Source organism: Eucalyptus grandis, chromosome 11 (genome assembly GCF_016545825.1).
Source record: "Eucalyptus grandis isolate ANBG69807.140 chromosome 11, ASM1654582v1, whole genome shotgun sequence".
Lineage (NCBI taxonomy): Eukaryota > Viridiplantae > Streptophyta > Magnoliopsida > Myrtales > Myrtaceae > Eucalyptus > Eucalyptus grandis.
In genome coordinates, this window is record NC_052622.1 from 30,984,950 (window position 1) to 31,001,486 (window position 16,537).

Genomic DNA, 16,537 nt, shown 5'->3' on the forward strand with positions numbered 1-16,537 from the left:
TAAATTATTCCCTCGAATAGAAATAGAAAAGAACTATTTCTGAAAAGAAATTGTTTCCTGGCTAAAAAGCATTACCATGTGCACCCTTATATATGCCCATACCGACACACATTTTACCCTTCTATTCAACTAGGGCTCGACGAGCCCAGTGAGCGCCACCGATCCAGGTCTAGTCAGAATTGACTTCCGTGAAATATATTGTACCAATTTCAATGAACCAAATAAGATGCAAGGAAAAAAATAACTTAGTTAGGGGCCTATACCGTTTGTGTTTGTAGTTGGTGAAGTGAAAAATTGAACTTGTGTTATGCGCTTCATCCACATGTATACATTCTTTCCTCTCTTTAAACTGATAGATCGAACTCATGTGATCGTTTATTTTCTATTTTACAATAGTTCAAAGCAAATCCTAGCATACAAATGCATTATTTCAACCTAAGAATCTAAAATAGTAATCCAAATTAAGCATATTTTCAATTACAATTTCGTCCATTCCTTATGAATATATGAATCACGGCTAGGAAATATTTGAAAAGAATTGAGTTACATTAGAAAATGGATTCGAAAGAAGTCAAGATGAGAAAGTTCCATCCCATATTTCTGTCCTGGCATGGTGGCGGATGATTGATAAAGAAATCATAAACACATGCATGGCATGGCATGGCACTGGTCGCTGCCAAGTTAAAAGAAACTTTCGCTGCATTGCATTTCGACGGCGATCGATCGATTGAAAAGAAGAGAGAGAATGGACATCTTCGCCTCGAAGGAAAGTACCAGCATTTAGTTCAAAAGGCTAATCAGATCAATTATGGCTGCTTCCTTTGACTTTATCAAGCTTCTTTTTCTAGAGGTTGCTTTCGAAAAGTATAGACTTTTTGATGTATTTGCCCCCTCCGATCCTATGCCGTGTAAAGTTCCCAAAGTGGCGTAAAAAGGGCCCCATCTTCTCCAACGCATGTGAAGAAGATCGGAGCGTCTTTTGGCGCAAAGGGATGAGTCAAAAGGCTTACCCATTGAAATATTATTACATAATCATCCGGCAAAATCGAAGGAGATGATCAAATACGAGTTATTTTTTCTCTCATTATCTTAGGAACTCCTAACACACGAGCGGGATCACATCATTTGCTATAACAAATCGCCAGAAAACGGGTTGAATCTTTCGCATAGTTTCGCTGATGTTATGTATATGTTTTCGCATTAATTAAAAGGTTACGCATCCAAGAGCTCTCTAACTTGTTGCTACTGATTTGCGAGTGTTGCGTGTGCAAAAGATTCTCAGATAAACAGAACATAAAAACCGTGGTGCGTCGATCAATACTTGTTATGATCTCGCAAATCATTAATTGAGAAATAATGGGCGATACAATAATTTGTTCACCCATAAACACTTTGAAGAACTAAAATTACACCCATCATAAAGGACGACGCCTTTTGTATAATTTCGCAGCAGACTCACTCCCGGTAACTCCTCATCGTGAAGTTGTATAAAAGCCCAAGGTGCACACACTCTTAGCACCCCTCATCGCATGCATCTCGTTGAGTTCGACCACGATCCTGAGGAGGAGTTTGTGTTTGCATGGCAAAGCTGAACCAGATCAGAGCCATCGGATCAATGAGCAAACTGCCTCCTGGCTTCGTGTTTGAACCAACCGACGAAGAGATCTTATTCGAGTACTTGCGACGCAAGATCTTCGCCCTTCCTCTTCCTGCCTCTATCATCCCCGAACTCATCAACCTCTCCAACCTTGATCCATGGGACTTGCTCGGTAATTAATTTATATCATCGGTTCCGACTATTTTGTATCAGCTCCTCGCAGTGTTGATCATATAAAACCAAATATCGGCAGTCTCGCGTGCACGTAATGGGTTTGCCTTTTGTATCATCTGAATTATTGTATGCGGTGTGAGCAATGATTGACGACACAGGTGATGGGGAGCAAGGGAGATACTTCTTCAGTAACCTCGCGGGAGCCAACAATGCTGTCATCCGAGCAACTTCTTGTGGATTTTGGAAGGCACAGGGTGTCCCTAAACAGATCTCGCCCTCTTCAAGCGACGCTCACAACCGCATGATAGTGGGGATGAAGAAGACTCTGGTGTACCACAGAGGGCGGCCACCGCATGGGTCTAGGACGTCTTGGGTCATGCACGAATATCGCCTCGTTCCTTCACCCTCCGCTGCTCGTGGCCCGCAGCTGGTAATTGAGTTATTTTAGATATGTTAATAAATACTCGCACAAGGTCGTGTGCATGACCGTTTGCTCCATTTTCTATCGTCAGTTGCCCTTTTACATTGGTCATTAGAACATTAACCCTCTATGTGTCTCTTTCATAATCATTATAATTTGTCAACTGCTCACGCTCAACTTTCGTCACTGCAGAATTCATGGGTCAGCGAACTAGGAAGGTGGGTTATGTGTCGTGTCTTTGTGAAGACAACAAGCAGCAGCAGCAGCCGCAGTGATTCCACAAGCATGGACGTGTTGTCTTCGTCATCATCGTCAAGCGGTAGTTGCCTCACAGAGGACTCCTCATCAGGCGATGAGGAACAGACTAGCGAATGGTTTTGTTCGTGAGCTTAGTGTCATGTAACAGACGGTGAAAGGATCATTGGCGGCTTTCAAGATATCCGAGAACAAGATGTAATGAAATCTACAGTCGTGCGATTATTGGTGTCTTATTTATCACCCATTTGATATGCCTTCTCTTCAGCTGCATTGCCCGTAGAAATCTTCATGCTTGATGATTCCACGTGTTATATATATTCGACAAAGCACAACATGCCGGCATGATATGCCAACAAATTTAGAACTTCAATTCGAAGTAAATTAATTTTAATCAACATGCATCGCAATTTATCTAAAACTAAAGTGGAAGCATATAGATTTGAAGTAAAGAACTACTTTGAGCAAAAGACCATAAGGAAAAGCTTCTTTCTTTACAAGTAAGGGGTAAAAATATTCTTTGCGATGTCAAGAATGCGTTTCCCTACATTCAGATATTGAAATTTCAATCTCACTACTTACAAATCCGCTCCACGGATAGAAACATGACCGATATAGGAATAGGATCATGGTCTAGGGAATATCCTAGATGAAATAGTCAATAGAAACAACAAGAGTAAAGCTAGAATAACGGTGCCGAACGTCTACAATATGATACAGTGGCTTCTCCGCTTTTAATTTTCCCTAGAAACCGCTTAACTTATTTAACCGGTTCCCTTGGAAAAATTAGCATTGAAAACTCTCACGTGGTGAGGGTTTCCTCAATTCTTACTAAGTGAGATCCCTTGAATGTGAAGAAAGAATAAACAACAGAAGGAAACAGATATTTCTAAAGCAAATTAAATACCAAAACATAATGTTGACACCTAAATTTTGGCGATTTGGTCATTTATTTATTGCATAAAAAATTAGGGTTTAATTTTATCCATAAAAAAATATATTGCATAGCATATAGTGTAGGTGCATTTATTTTTAATTTACATGTTTTGCATTTATTTATTAGACTAGTGACGGGTGTATTTGAATTAGTGGTTTTAAGCTTTAAATTTAGTAGGTTGGATTAAGCCAATGGAGCGAACAAAATTGGCCCAAAAATTAATGATAAAAAATCTCGTGATAAATAAGAATTTGAAATTTTTCCAGGATACGATGAATTTTTTGGATAGAGCATATGTGAAAAGCAAATATTGCGTTTGGAAAAAGAATCTTTGTGGATATGAATTTGGAAAAAAAATTAAAACCCTAATCCTTGGCCTATAAATAGGTTGTTTGCGTAGGGTTTGGGAGGGGGCCACACACATATTGAATACACAGGCTACATTGAGAGAGAAAAGGAAGAGAAAAGGGTAGCAGTCGAGACCCTCCTCGCATACGCGCAGCCCTTTGTCGATAAAAGATCCCTCATGGCGAATCCTGCTGCTGTCCTTGCATCTTCACAGCCACTGCTGCTCAAATCACGTTCTCTATAAGTCCGGACGAAACTCCTCATCCCAGCCGCATCCAGGCGAACTTCCTAGCGAGCCACATAGTTCACAGGTTTACGGCAACAAATTGAAGAATTCTTGGGAAAGGCTTTCTGGATCAAAAGAATACGTGGACTTGGTCAAAAGCACCATGTCAATTTGGAGTCCAAGAGTCTTCTTGAATCAGCCCCATCTCTTCAAACTCTAGGCATCCATCAAAGTTCGTGCCTTGCATGCACATCCTTGTTCATGTTCGGGTTTTGCTGCCACGCGTTGTCACTTTGCCCGCTATGGCGCTTCAACGTCCCAAGTGAATCCCATAATTTCTCGGCACTGAGTCACCGCGAGACACCACCGTGAATTCAAGCCAGCTCCGACGTCAAGTTCCACTCCCACGAGTGTTTTCGGAGTCCCGACGACTTCTCCGAGTTTGGGCTGCCATCCCCGACGCAAGCCGCATCCGTGTGGCCCACTAGGTCATCTGCAGAATCCTCAACGACACATACTGGTCTTTCTTTGCAGGTCTCGTGGAGCCCATCGGACGACTTTCGAGCAACCGAGCACCGCCACGTTGCATCGTGTGTAGCCATTCGAGGATCCGAATTTGGAAACCAATATTCGAATTAGGTGAAAATTTTATCTCGAAAATTTCTTTACCTTATTTGAGATATTGAGATATTTGTCGATGCATATGATTGAAATGATTGAAATTCCTGATGTGCTATTATGTCTACAATCTCAAATAACATTTTAAATTGGGAAATCTTCATAATTTCGCAATGTACATATGATTGATGGTCTGATTTTACACTCGAAATACGATCTGCAATCGTACGGAAAAATCACCAATCCGAGCGTATACGATTCGTGATTTTATTTAAAAATTGGCCAATTCGATCTCATGCACGAGATACGATACATCAATTTATTTCCCAAAATTAAATGGACATGGATGATATCTTGCTTGATTTGTGGCGTGATGTTCTTGATGCCTTTATTTGTTTGCTCTTGTAAAAGGGAAAAAAAAAACATTTGAAAAACATTTGAGTTAGATTAGGTTCATGTTAGAATATTACTTGTTTTAGGGTTTGCATATTTAGAATAGGAATTTAAAAAAAATAAAAAATCAAATCAATCAATTTAGGTTGTTAGATTTTTAAGTTGGATTGCATGTTTAATTATTTGACAATTATTAATTTCGAAATTAATAAAAAAAAAACACAACAAAAAATCATCATGCACATATCATGTAGAATTAGGGCATTCTTTGCATGTCATTGCATATTAGGATAAAATTACATGTTTCGTTTTAAGTTTAGATAAATATTTTTAGATAAATTGCATCTTAGGTTAGAAATTGTTAAATTGTTAAGTTAAGATAATATCTTGGTTTAAATTAGGGTTTAGTCTGACCTAATCCTTAATATAAGTTAGATAGAATCTTAATTTAGCTAGATAATTATCACATTTTTCTAATTTCGAAATTCATATAAAAAAATTGTCTTTAGAAGAAATCAATTTCATTCTTTAGTATAGACAGCATTTTATGCTATATAGATAGATCATATTGCCATATCATATCATTTCATGTTAAATTAGTGGCATGCATTGCATGACTCTCATTAAATAAATGAAAAAAAAAAGAAAAAGAAATTGCGTGTTAATTAGAAATCATATCTAGGGTTGTTGATGTGGATTCTGATCTACTGCAATTTATTCATTGCTTTCTTGGATGTTAAATTGTGGTTTGCGCACTCGCATGATCGCTTCACATGTTAGGGAAATAGATTTAAAATCAATTCAAGCTACCTGCCAAATATTTTTCAAAAAAAATAAAAGAGAAAGGTACTGAAAGGGTGTTAGAGAAATCTAGGGTAACTAAGTCCCCGAATTCATAAATTCGTAGGAGTAAAGTAAATCTCCCGTTACTTTGCTTGGTTTCTAATCGATCCACCAAAAATAGATCAGTGGCGACTCCTAACTGAAATATCATTTGCATGTTAAGAACTTAAACCTAAGTCGCGAATTGGTATGAATTTGGGAGAGCTCGAACTAAGTTATACTTAGTAGTCCATTAGCCAGATTTTAGGTGGTGCACCCAAAATTTAAGTCGCAACACATAAAATATCAAATGAGGAGAAATATTACCACTAGCTCAAAAGAAATCGTTAATGTCATTAGAAAGGTAAAATTTCAATGATAAATAAGTACTTAAAATGCTGGCTTTGAGACTAATAAGGAATCTTCATGCATTCAAATGGCTCCTCTTTAGCTCAAATCAAGTTACTCTAGAAAAATTTTCTGGTGACTTAAAATCGAGACCAGTGAATAAAAGACGAAACTGGTCCAAGTGTATTGCTTGGAATCGGGGATCCTGATGAAGAGGCAAGGATTGTTCCACTGGCTTTTGCGGTGAGGAAGCCCGGTGCATATATTACAAGACAGGTGTAGTCCTCCTGAATTAATCTATTCTGGAAAAAGCTTCTTCAGTTTCTAGATTTTCTGGGGAAGGGGAGAGATTTGATGTTCTGAAGACGTTAAATGCAAACACCAATGCATCTATTCATCGTCGGTGAGAACAACTAGGACTCTCTATTTTTCTCGTTTTCGTAGGTGACCCTATTTGGTTCCCAGTCACTGGCTTGTTGGGCGCCTGGTGTTTATAATAGCGTGCCGGGCGACCGACCGTTCAAGTACCACAATAAGGAGATTGAGTTTCTATATCACCTAAGAGAGCATCTGCCTCCCCTCTAGATCTCTTCCATGCTGCTAGTGTTTTTCTTTTTCCTCCCCTTCAACCCAAAATTTGTCACGTAACTTCTCGGCTAGCGACCCAGGCTTACAGATCTACCGAACACGATCAGCATGGTCTTCTGTACAAGGCCTTTCTTTCACTTGCTGAAGCTAACTCGGATAGCATAGCTCAACGCGATGACTTGTTTAGTTCAAAGAGCACCTATCTGGTTCGCAAGGTGTTCAGCCCTGCCCGAACCCACAGACAACTCCTCGTTTCTCTGATTACAGGAAACTGGATTTGCAGGTCGCTCCATACAAGAAAATGAGGCGTGTTGCTTTTATCAGTAGCATCCCCAGAAATCCCGCAGGAAAGATTTTGAGAAGGAAGGGAGCTCGTCAATCATGCTTTATCTGCTGGTTCAGATAGTTTGTAAAATCATCGACCAGGAAAACGAGTCCCATATTTTTCTTATGAAACATGCCATTATCATAAGTTCTCTGCATTTGGCAATTTGCTGCTCGATGGGATGTATGTCGTACTACTTGTTCCACATCGCTCACAAGCATAAGCCTGGCAAAATGTGTATTCCTAAGTGAATTTGTATACCAGTTCTTCAGGGAAGCCGTGCTTGTAATACTTGGCTAAGGGGGTCGAGCTCGAATGCCCCCTCGAGTCCTTCTATTATATTCTCAGATTGACCCTATTATTGTGTTTTGAATTAAAAAATAAGCTCTAGGGCGATCTAGGCCCAACCTGCCATGCCATTCTGCTAAGACATGTATACCGTTACTAAAACACGTTGGGCCAGGATATTTTGCAAGATCATCTAAGTATTGGACTTGTTGCTCATACTCTACTAAAAGAAGGGAAAATGCCAAAAATTTAGAAAGAAGGTCAAATGTGGCATATTCAATTCGTTATGTTGGGATCTTTTTATTTCTTCTAGCGGGCAGTCCACCGTATCAACTTAATTAATGAACGATTATCTTCTTGCATGCATCTTATCAATTATGGACTAATTAAATCATATAAGCAACATACATGTAATCTTCAAAACTATGATTAATAAATTTACATTAGTGATAAATGAGTCATAAAACGGATTAATTGATCAATTTGAATCGGATCATTTATGACCTCACTCGACTCACCTGTTTTACATGTCTAAATTAAGTACATTGTTAATGCTTGTTTAGGATGGAGAATCAGGATGACATAAAAATGGAAATGTCATGAGAAATAAGATTTCATTTGAAGGAAATAAGGATATATTGTTTTTTTTTGGAACAGGAAGGAAATAAGGATTTCAGCTCTCGTGTTTTGTTGTCATGGAGCAGAGGTGCGAGGAGACAAGAGAAAGCGACATAAAATTGTACAACACCTCCTTTAAGAAAAAGTATCATAAAGAAAAAAAATAAAATTCCGAGAAAGTAAATTTTTTTCACGTGTCTCTTGCCAAAGAAGGAAGGTGCAGTAGTTTAGGTTCGATTGTACTTGGCTAGCTTTTGGGCACCTCGTCAAGTCCACATCTCGGGCTATTTTAGGCATTCTCCTTTTTGATTCAGACGAAATGCTCATGACTTCAACAATATTTCAAGTTTTCAGTCATAATATAGGATTTTTCAGTTATATTTACATTGCATGTATGACCATATATATATATATATGATTTTTTTAATCAATTTGATTAAACAACTGAATAAAGAAAATTTAGTTTGGATGTATAATTAATATGAAAATTGATTACTAAATAGAAAATTTGTCAAAGAGGGTCCAATTTTTTTTTTAACCTTATCATTAACTTTTCATCTTAGATTGTATCCATCACCATCTTTACTACTTTTTAAGGGGCTCTCGACCTAAGATACCTCCTAAATCAAGTTATGATACATTGAAAAAATTCAAGAGCTACTTTCACGATTTGGCACTTAATTTTTTTTTCGGCTGAAAAGACGATTGATATTCATTACTTAACTGAGTTCATTGCAAATACATCAAGAGCATCAGCACATAACAAATCTAAAAGCGCATACAGGGGTTTAGTAACCCAATTACTAGGAAGACAATTTGTGCATTGGGCTTTGGCTAGTTAATTTGCTGTTTTATTCGTCTCTCTTTTGCATTGGGCTTTGGCAAGTTAATCTGCTGTTTTTTTCCATCTTGGTCTTGGCCTGGTCCACCAATGGTTGTACTTCCCAACTTAAGCCTTCTGAAGTGAAAACACCGTGCACAAGCTTGCTACAGTTAGACTATACTTGCAACTTCAGTTTAGATTTGGCACTTAAAATTGAAAACCATTATTACCCACCACTCTTTAATGTAAAAATAGTCAACCCATTGTCAAACAAAAGGAATTTGCGATACAAGAGTGCTTTTGGACGCCACATGTTGAGATTCGGCAGCAAAATGCTCAAAGGTTTGAATTACAGGCATCAGCCTAGATTGAAGGTGGTTTAGAGGCCATGGAGATGAAAATAAGTTGTGGAAAAGAACACACTGCCTTTTTCTTAGGCTTTTGAGTAGGAGATGAAGGAGTTTGATTGGATGTCGGATTTGTTGCGTCGTAAATTAGCAAATGTCAAAAAAAAAAACTAGAAAATGGATAGCCTCATCCCTGCATTAACCCTGGGTTCTTCTGAACATGAAGACCAAGCCACATCAAACCATAAAAAATTTGATGTGACAAAAATGCAAATCAAATCAAATCATTTTACATATTGAACCGTAATGGACTAAATTGTGGTAATTGGTGCAGTTAAGTTTCAAACCGCACTAAGGAAAAAAATCTAGGCAGCTAAAGTTTTCAAACAAAGCTAACAAAAGAAATGCATCTTGGCTTGAGATTGGATACGTTCAAACAATTGTAATCTCCTTTTATTGAATATAGTTCAACTTCAACCTCTTTCTTGGAATATGCATTAAATTTTGTGAGATCTCTACTAATCGTTTTAGAAGATTAGGAGGTAAATAAAAAGCTTGGAAATATGTGAACTTGTGACTTATGCTTTGAGGTGATGGCGTGGATGTTTGCATACTTTTGTACATCACAAAACAACATCTGAGATGCCAATTACATTATATGAAATAAACTACGGATGAAGTTAGTTAAAAGTTACACCCGCAATGGTTAGCACACATGACTTATTGTTAGAGAGAGAACAAATAAGTCCCGTATAACATATGAAGATTCGAGATGGATAAGATGTTATCTTCAATTAAAGCCCTTCGCTGATCTCTCTAGTGGGCAATGCTAAAAGAAAAAAACCTGGAAAGGGAAAACACAGTGCAAATTCCACACTCCACTGACACATTCTTAAAGAAGGAAAGCCTTGGACAGAAATGGGACTGCTGTCCTTTGAACTTTACGTGCAGTCAGTTTCGTTATATATCGTCTACACAGGCGAAAATTTCATGCAAATTCGGCCAGTCGGAAGTTCACTAATGAGTAACAAACTACGAGATAAAGAAAAGAGAACCAGATGCTTTACCTGATGATAACAATCATAATTCCTGAGAACATAAAAACTGTAATTTATCCTGTTTAATCAAATAAAGAGGTTCCCAACTTCCCGCACCCCCAAAGATTCACAGGAATTCCATTTCCAATAAGAGATGCCATCAGTTTTCTTATGCACACAGATGTTCGATTCGCGGGCATGATGACTCCAGAGACAGTCCACTGGTGTAGGTGTTAAACTGCATCAAATGCTTCCAAAGTCTCGTACTGAATCATAGAAGAAAATCGCCGATGCAGCTGTCTTGGAGGGTATCTTTTTTATTATGCATTCGGAGTCCAATCATTTGGTCCCAGATCGTTTATAGGTGGTTGCTGCTTGTGATGATCGATGACTGACTGATCAATTCAACAACATACTTGACGGTCAATTAAACCGAGGTGCCCACATCAAAGATTATAGCAGCGCTTCATTTCAAATCAACAGGATCAGAACTGATAGGAACTTAAAAAATCATCAACTCAGCTTCAATCATGGCCAAATTTTCAGACAAACGTCACTTGCAGTCTCGGCCTCGGTTTTACACGAATAGTATCAGAGAACAGAGCATTGGCTCTTACCTTACGGAGGTGCGATTAAGAAAGGACGAGAAGATCCCCTTCCTCCCCAAAAGCAGCGTGACCTCTCTCTACTTCGATTTGCTTCGTTCCCGTCTGGGTCTGTGCATCCGTCCAGGGCCTTGTAATGTTGTGGGCTCTCTGTCGTTTCTTCGAAAATCACGGGCCCAATTCAATTCCCATATGGACTAGATTACTCATTAGGAAAAAGAAGAGGACTTCTTACTTTTATAGGGTTAATTAAAATAAAGCACACTGGAAGAGAACGTTGATAGTAAAATTTTACCCAAAAATTTCTCACAAGTCCATACAAGGACTCTAGATAAAACTATTATTCCTTAGCAACCGAGGGATAGAGCTGTGATCTAAAACCGATAAAATCATAATTTTAAAGAAGATGAGACGATAATAAATTTAATTTCCCCAAATATCTAAATTAAACTTTAAATCTTGTTATCTAGCGAATTGAAAATATTGTTATAAATATGTTGAATCTTTAAGGCTCCGTTTATTTTGAAAAAAATGAACGACTTAAGAAACATTTTTCATAGAATTGTCGCTTTTATCGTTTAAGAAAATGAATAAATAAAAAACATCTTCATTGTTAGTGAATATGGCTAGACATAAATCATTATGGATAGTAAAGATATGTTTTCACAAACTAATTATACCACACTCAACAAGCGACTTTTTTTAGATTTTTCTTTTTTTAAATTATTCACTTTTCACAAAATGAACGCAGCTTATAGGTCAATTTTTTTCATGTTTTTTCTTTAACAAAATGGGCGTGCTTTATTTTATTAATTAAAGTTCTGGTGTTACGTATGATCGAAGTTTTAAGAGATTGAATCATGGAGTCGTGGCCTAACACAATCATAAAAATCGAAAAAGAAAAAAAGGGCAAAGAAAAAGCGAAAGCAGTCAACTCGTATGAACTGCCCCCACCTTCTTCCCTTTGACATCCGATAAATAGAGGGATTTTTGTAACTTTCACTAACCAAAAATAAGGCTCATCAAAAGAGAGAGAGCAGCTCCTCCCCCCCTAATCAAAGCAAAAACATGCTCTCAAAGACACTCTTTAGCTTTCCCTTTGTTTTCCCCACCAATTATCACATCGCCTCAACCCCCACAACAAAAGATAACAAAGTTAGGTCCCAAACACCCTTTTCACATTCAATGCTTTTCAAACCCTGTGTCCCTCTCTCCCTCTCCGATTTCAGATAAATAAACGCCATTCTCCACCTCTGTTCATCCAGCTCTCTCTTCCTTCTCCGAGCAGAACGAGAGCGCAACCCTAGAAAAAGGAAAAACAAAGAAAAATGAAGCGAGTGTATGCAAATCTCGCCCTCTTATCTCTCTTGTCCATCTCCTTCAGCTTCTTCCTCCCGACCGCCTTCTCTAGGACGAAATTGCCCTCTCCCACCGCGACCCTCGATGTCTCCGGCTCGCTCCAGAACACCCGGGGAGTCCTCTCCTTCGATCCTCAGTCCCAGACATCCTTCTCCGAGCAAGAGCAAGAGCAGCGTCAGGAACAGACGTCGTCGGGCTCGTTCTCCGTCCGACTCCACCCGAGGGAGTCCCTCGTGAGAACCCCATACAGGGAATACAAGGCCCTCGTCCTGGCCCGGCTCGGCCGCGACTCCGCCCGGGTCGACGCGCTCGCCTCCAAGCTCAACCTCGCCCTCAACAACGTCACCCGGACCGACCTGACCCCGCTCCGGACGGAGATCCAGCCGGAGGATCTGTCGACCCCGGTGTCCTCCGGCACGAGTCAGGGCAGCGGCGAGTACTTCTCGCGCATCGGCGTCGGCACTCCGGCGAAGCAGTTCTACATGGTGCTCGACACCGGGAGCGACGTCAACTGGCTTCAGTGCCAGCCGTGCACCGATTGTTACCAGCAGACCGACCCGGTGTTCACCCCTTCCTCGTCGTCCTCGTACACGGCTCTCACCTGCGAGTCGCCGCAATGCGGGTCGCTCGAAGTCTCCGCTTGCCGCACTGGCAAGTGCCTCTACCAGGTAAGCAAGTACTTTATGCATAGATCGAATTGCTGTCTTTGTGCGAATCTCGACTAATTTCGAGTCCCAAGTTGGAAGAAGTCATTTTAAAATTGGTTCGGTACAGGTTTCGTACGGCGACGGGTCGTTCACCGTCGGCGATTTCGTGACTGAGACGGTGTCGTTCGGCGACTCCGGGAGTGTCAACGACGTGGCTCTGGGATGCGGGCACGACAACGAGGGGCTCTTCATGGGCTCGGCGGGCCTGCTCGGGCTGGGCGGCGGCCCCCTGTCCCTGACGAAACAGGTAAAGGCGAGCTCCTTCTCGTACTGCCTGGTGGACCGCGACTCCTCCAAGTCGTCGACCCTGGATTTCAACTCGGCCGCGCCCGGCGCCGAGTCGGTGTTCGCCCCGCTGGTGAAGAACGGCAAGGTGGACACGTTCTACTACGTGGGGCTGACGGGGATGAGCGTGGGAGGGAAGACGGTGTCGATCCCGCCGTCGCTGTTCCAGATGGACGAGTCCGGCGACGGCGGGATCATCGTCGACTCGGGGACGGCCATAACTCGGTTGCAGACCCAGGCGTACAACTCGCTCCGCGACGCCTTCGTCAAGCTCACCCCGGACTTGAAGTCCACCAGCGGAGTGGCCCTCTTCGACACGTGCTACGACTTCAGCTCCCTCTCCAGCGTGCAGGTCCCGACGGTATCGTTCCAGTTCACCGGCGGCCGGTCCTTGGCTCTGCCGGCCAAGAACTACCTGATACCGGTGGACTCGGCGGGCACCTTCTGCTTCGCCTTCGCCCCGACGACGTCGTCGCTGTCCATCATCGGGAACGTGCAGCAGCAGGGGACGCGCGTCACCTTCGACCTGGCCAAATCGCGCGTCGGGTTCACGCCCAACAAGTGTTAGGAAACCACTAGATTCTGGGTAACCATAGGCATATGGAGAATTTACTGCTTTACCCCTCTCATATCTCACACAGAGGGTGTATTTGATTTTTTTTTTTTTGGGTTTTCTCGAGCTTTAAATTTGACGCTATTATAGGGTATTATTAATGTCGTTAGGGGATAAAGTAGTAAATGCTGATTTGCCTGGTTGGTGGGCGTATGAAACATATGGACCCCACCAAAATAAGTGCAAAAGGACGTTTGTAATTTGTATTTGGCGTGAGTGAGACTCTGATAATTTAATGTTCATTATTATGGCGCAGGGATAGTAGGTGGGCGCTTGTTTGGTAAATTTCGATGAACATGCTGGGGCTATTATGGTATATTCAGCGATAAAAATGACGGATCCCCGGATGCCGAGACCGACGTACGTTATCGAAAGGTGTGCATGTGCGACACATGGCAGCGCCGCGGCGGTAGATTTGGATTTTTTTTGCTGTTGGGGGGAGAGAGAGAGAGGATAGGAGGGAGGGAGGGAGGAGCCCATCATCCCGTTGCAAATCTGGCTTTAGTCATGGGGTTGGGTTTGGTTGTTTGGTTTCGTTTTCGAACGTTGTTTTTCCCTTTTTGCCCTTTTCTGGAGGACAGATGATTTTATTCATTTATCTTTTAATTAATTTTCTTTTCGGACAACGTTTCTTCTTTTTGGGGGTGATGGTGGGGGCACGCTTTATCGAGAACTGCGTAGTGGGAAACAGATCACATGAGGGCGTGGGCCCACCCAGCTTTGACGGTGAAGGTGCGTCACTTAAAGCAAGGACAAGCGTCGATCGAGTTCATCATGGGGGAGACTTATCTTTTTTCCTTCTTTTACTTTTCAATTTTTCCGGGGGGTCCGGTCCCGCGATGCGGGGCGGAAGAAGAGGGGCCCGGTCCGTGATTGTCGGCAGCTACTCTGGTCTCCCGTTCCCTCGTTCTGATTGGTGGCGGTGCGATCCCAATCAGTGCAGGGGCGCGTTCGGACCAGGAGGATGAATGATTGGTTTCGTGATTATGTTTGAAGCCTTGGTTAAAGAGCGCACACAAAAATTGGTTTGGTTTCCAAACAGCAAAATTGTCTCTTTTTTAAAGTTGTCGTTAGTCACTTCAGTGTATATCATACACGACGCGACCCCTCGGAGGTGGGAATCTCCGAAACAGCCATGGCCTTTCGTCTTCTGGCCTTTTTCTACGCTCTCGTGATGCTACAGTGGCGGCAAATATCTCCGAGGGAAAGTTACTTTGCATTGACATTTTACCACTTTTACCCATCTTGTATCTCGGTAGTAATTTCTTGATCAGACAGTTGACTTTCACAGAAAAAGCCTAAGCGAGTTCGAAAGACTAGGTGTAGGAGGTTTCGAATTCGCCTAGGAAATTGTTTCGCCTGTGGATGTACCACTACTGTGTTTTTATTATATTTTCCCAGACGAGGATTTGGGCGCAAGATCAGTCTCGTAGCTAGAGAGGTGACATTGAAAGAAGAAAGAATGAAAACAGAGTGGATCCGTGGTCCTATTTCTTCGTCTTGATCTGCGCTTGGAACCTACTTGACCAGACAATAGGGACAATAATATAAGGAAATGTCTGGTGAGGAGATGCGGATTTAATTAAATTGGTTCGATAGAGGAGATTCCCGCGCCCAAATGTACAATTTAATAAGAGGACAAATATATCGAAATCAGACCGTGAAACCATAGTTTAAGAAGCATGTGGGTCAAAATTTAACGTGCTGTACCTTTTGCATCAAATTAAATAAAGTTGGTGATAATCTATTATCAAGACAAATATCTTAAAGCAGATCAAACATTATTTAATGACACATTACTGCTAATGGTGGGTTGTAGTTGGGTCCATAATCCATGTGATTCATCTGTTTTTTCTCTTGCTTTTTTATTGCTCATTTTCATTGCCACAACCCTTGGCAGCATGATGCACATCAGAACGTGTAAGAAATAATATCACTTTAGGTGGTCAGTTAACATGCAAGTTAGATTTAGAGGAACTAAACCAATCACAATTCTTTTTTTAACAAAATAATCCATAATCATCATTGACAAATTGCTCAAAAGTCTATTGCTCTCACTCAATTGCTAAGAGGATCGGTCAACCACCAAGTAGTATCCAAACTTCAATTGGGTTTCTTCGTTTTCTATTTTAGGTGGAAAGTCCACCGGTTTTACATGTGCAAGGATAGACCATGTGAATTTTTCAGACCAAATCTCCACAATTAGTGCCATGGTTTCTTGCAAAAAATCAGTGGCCGTTTCCTTTCTTTCACATTTAAATGGCGGTGCCTCCAACCAGAAAAGAGAGAGCATGGATGGATTCGATTGTAGGACCGGTCGATTCACGAGGATAACTTAATGCATTCCTTGTCATTATTTACCCAACTTCTTTAAAATATGAAGGTGGTCCATCCTAAGGGGACCCAAGGTAAAAAAAAAAGCATAAAGTGGGTTAACAAAAGATCAGTATTGAGTATTGGCCATGGCCGAGTGCATGGATCATGGATCCTGGCCATGGTCAAGTCTTTACTTCATCAATCGATTCTTCTTCCTAAATTTTGTTTGAGTCATGAAATTGCTCCCCCACTAGCTTTCCCCCTCCCAACTAATTTTTGGAATTTGTTGGATTTTTCTTCTTTTTTTGGTAAGAAGTAATAATATATAGAGCTTTGAACTAACATTTATACAAAATCCTAAGACCACAAAACTTTCAGATTCATCAAGACAAAAGTCTATGCGAGTGGAAGGGAGCCGGATGTAAAAGAACCCGCAAGAGCGGCCAAAGCACACAAAAGCCTATACAACAGGCAGAAGGACATTTGG

General features: G+C 41.1%; 2 protein-coding genes across 2 annotated transcripts; both read left to right on the top strand.

Moving 5' to 3' along the window:
- Positions 1–1,498: 1,498 nt before the first annotated feature.
- Positions 1,499–2,701, top strand: LOC104425769 (NAC domain-containing protein 83). The gene is made up of 3 exons (XM_010038564.3): positions 1,499–1,769; positions 1,930–2,201; positions 2,385–2,701. The coding sequence occupies exons 1-3, from the start codon at positions 1,580–1,582 to the stop codon at positions 2,577–2,579; spliced, it is 657 nt and encodes a 218-aa protein (XP_010036866.1). The 5' UTR covers positions 1,499–1,579; the 3' UTR covers positions 2,580–2,701.
- Positions 2,702–11,787: 9,086 nt separating this feature from the next.
- LOC104425771 (protein ASPARTIC PROTEASE IN GUARD CELL 1-like) lies at positions 11,788–14,019 on the top strand. Its single transcript, XM_039304923.1, has 2 exons — positions 11,788–12,797; positions 12,904–14,019. Exons 1-2 carry the CDS (start codon positions 12,099–12,101, stop codon positions 13,687–13,689), a joined length of 1,485 nt encoding a protein of 494 aa, XP_039160857.1. The 5' UTR covers positions 11,788–12,098; the 3' UTR covers positions 13,690–14,019.
- The last annotated feature ends 2,518 nt before the right edge of the window (positions 14,020–16,537 follow it).

What these genes read in the sequence shown, in the direction of transcription:
- LOC104425771 (XM_039304923.1), top strand. Translation starts at nt 12,099, where the DNA reads ATGAAGCGAGTGTATGCAAATCTCGCCCTCTTATCTCTCTTGTCCATC. An exon ending in CTGGCAAGTGCCTCTACCAG is followed by an intron (nt 12,798 to 12,903) that starts GTAAGCAAGTAC and finishes GGTTCGGTACAG; the next exon opens with GTTTCGTACGGCGACGGGTC.
- LOC104425769 (XM_010038564.3), top strand. Translation starts at nt 1,580, where the DNA reads ATGGCAAAGCTGAACCAGATCAGAGCCATCGGATCAATGAGCAAACTG. An exon ending in TGATCCATGGGACTTGCTCG is followed by an intron (nt 1,770 to 1,929) that starts GTAATTAATTTA and finishes TTGACGACACAG; the next exon opens with GTGATGGGGAGCAAGGGAGA. An exon ending in CTGCTCGTGGCCCGCAGCTG is followed by an intron (nt 2,202 to 2,384) that starts GTAATTGAGTTA and finishes TCGTCACTGCAG; the next exon opens with AATTCATGGGTCAGCGAACT.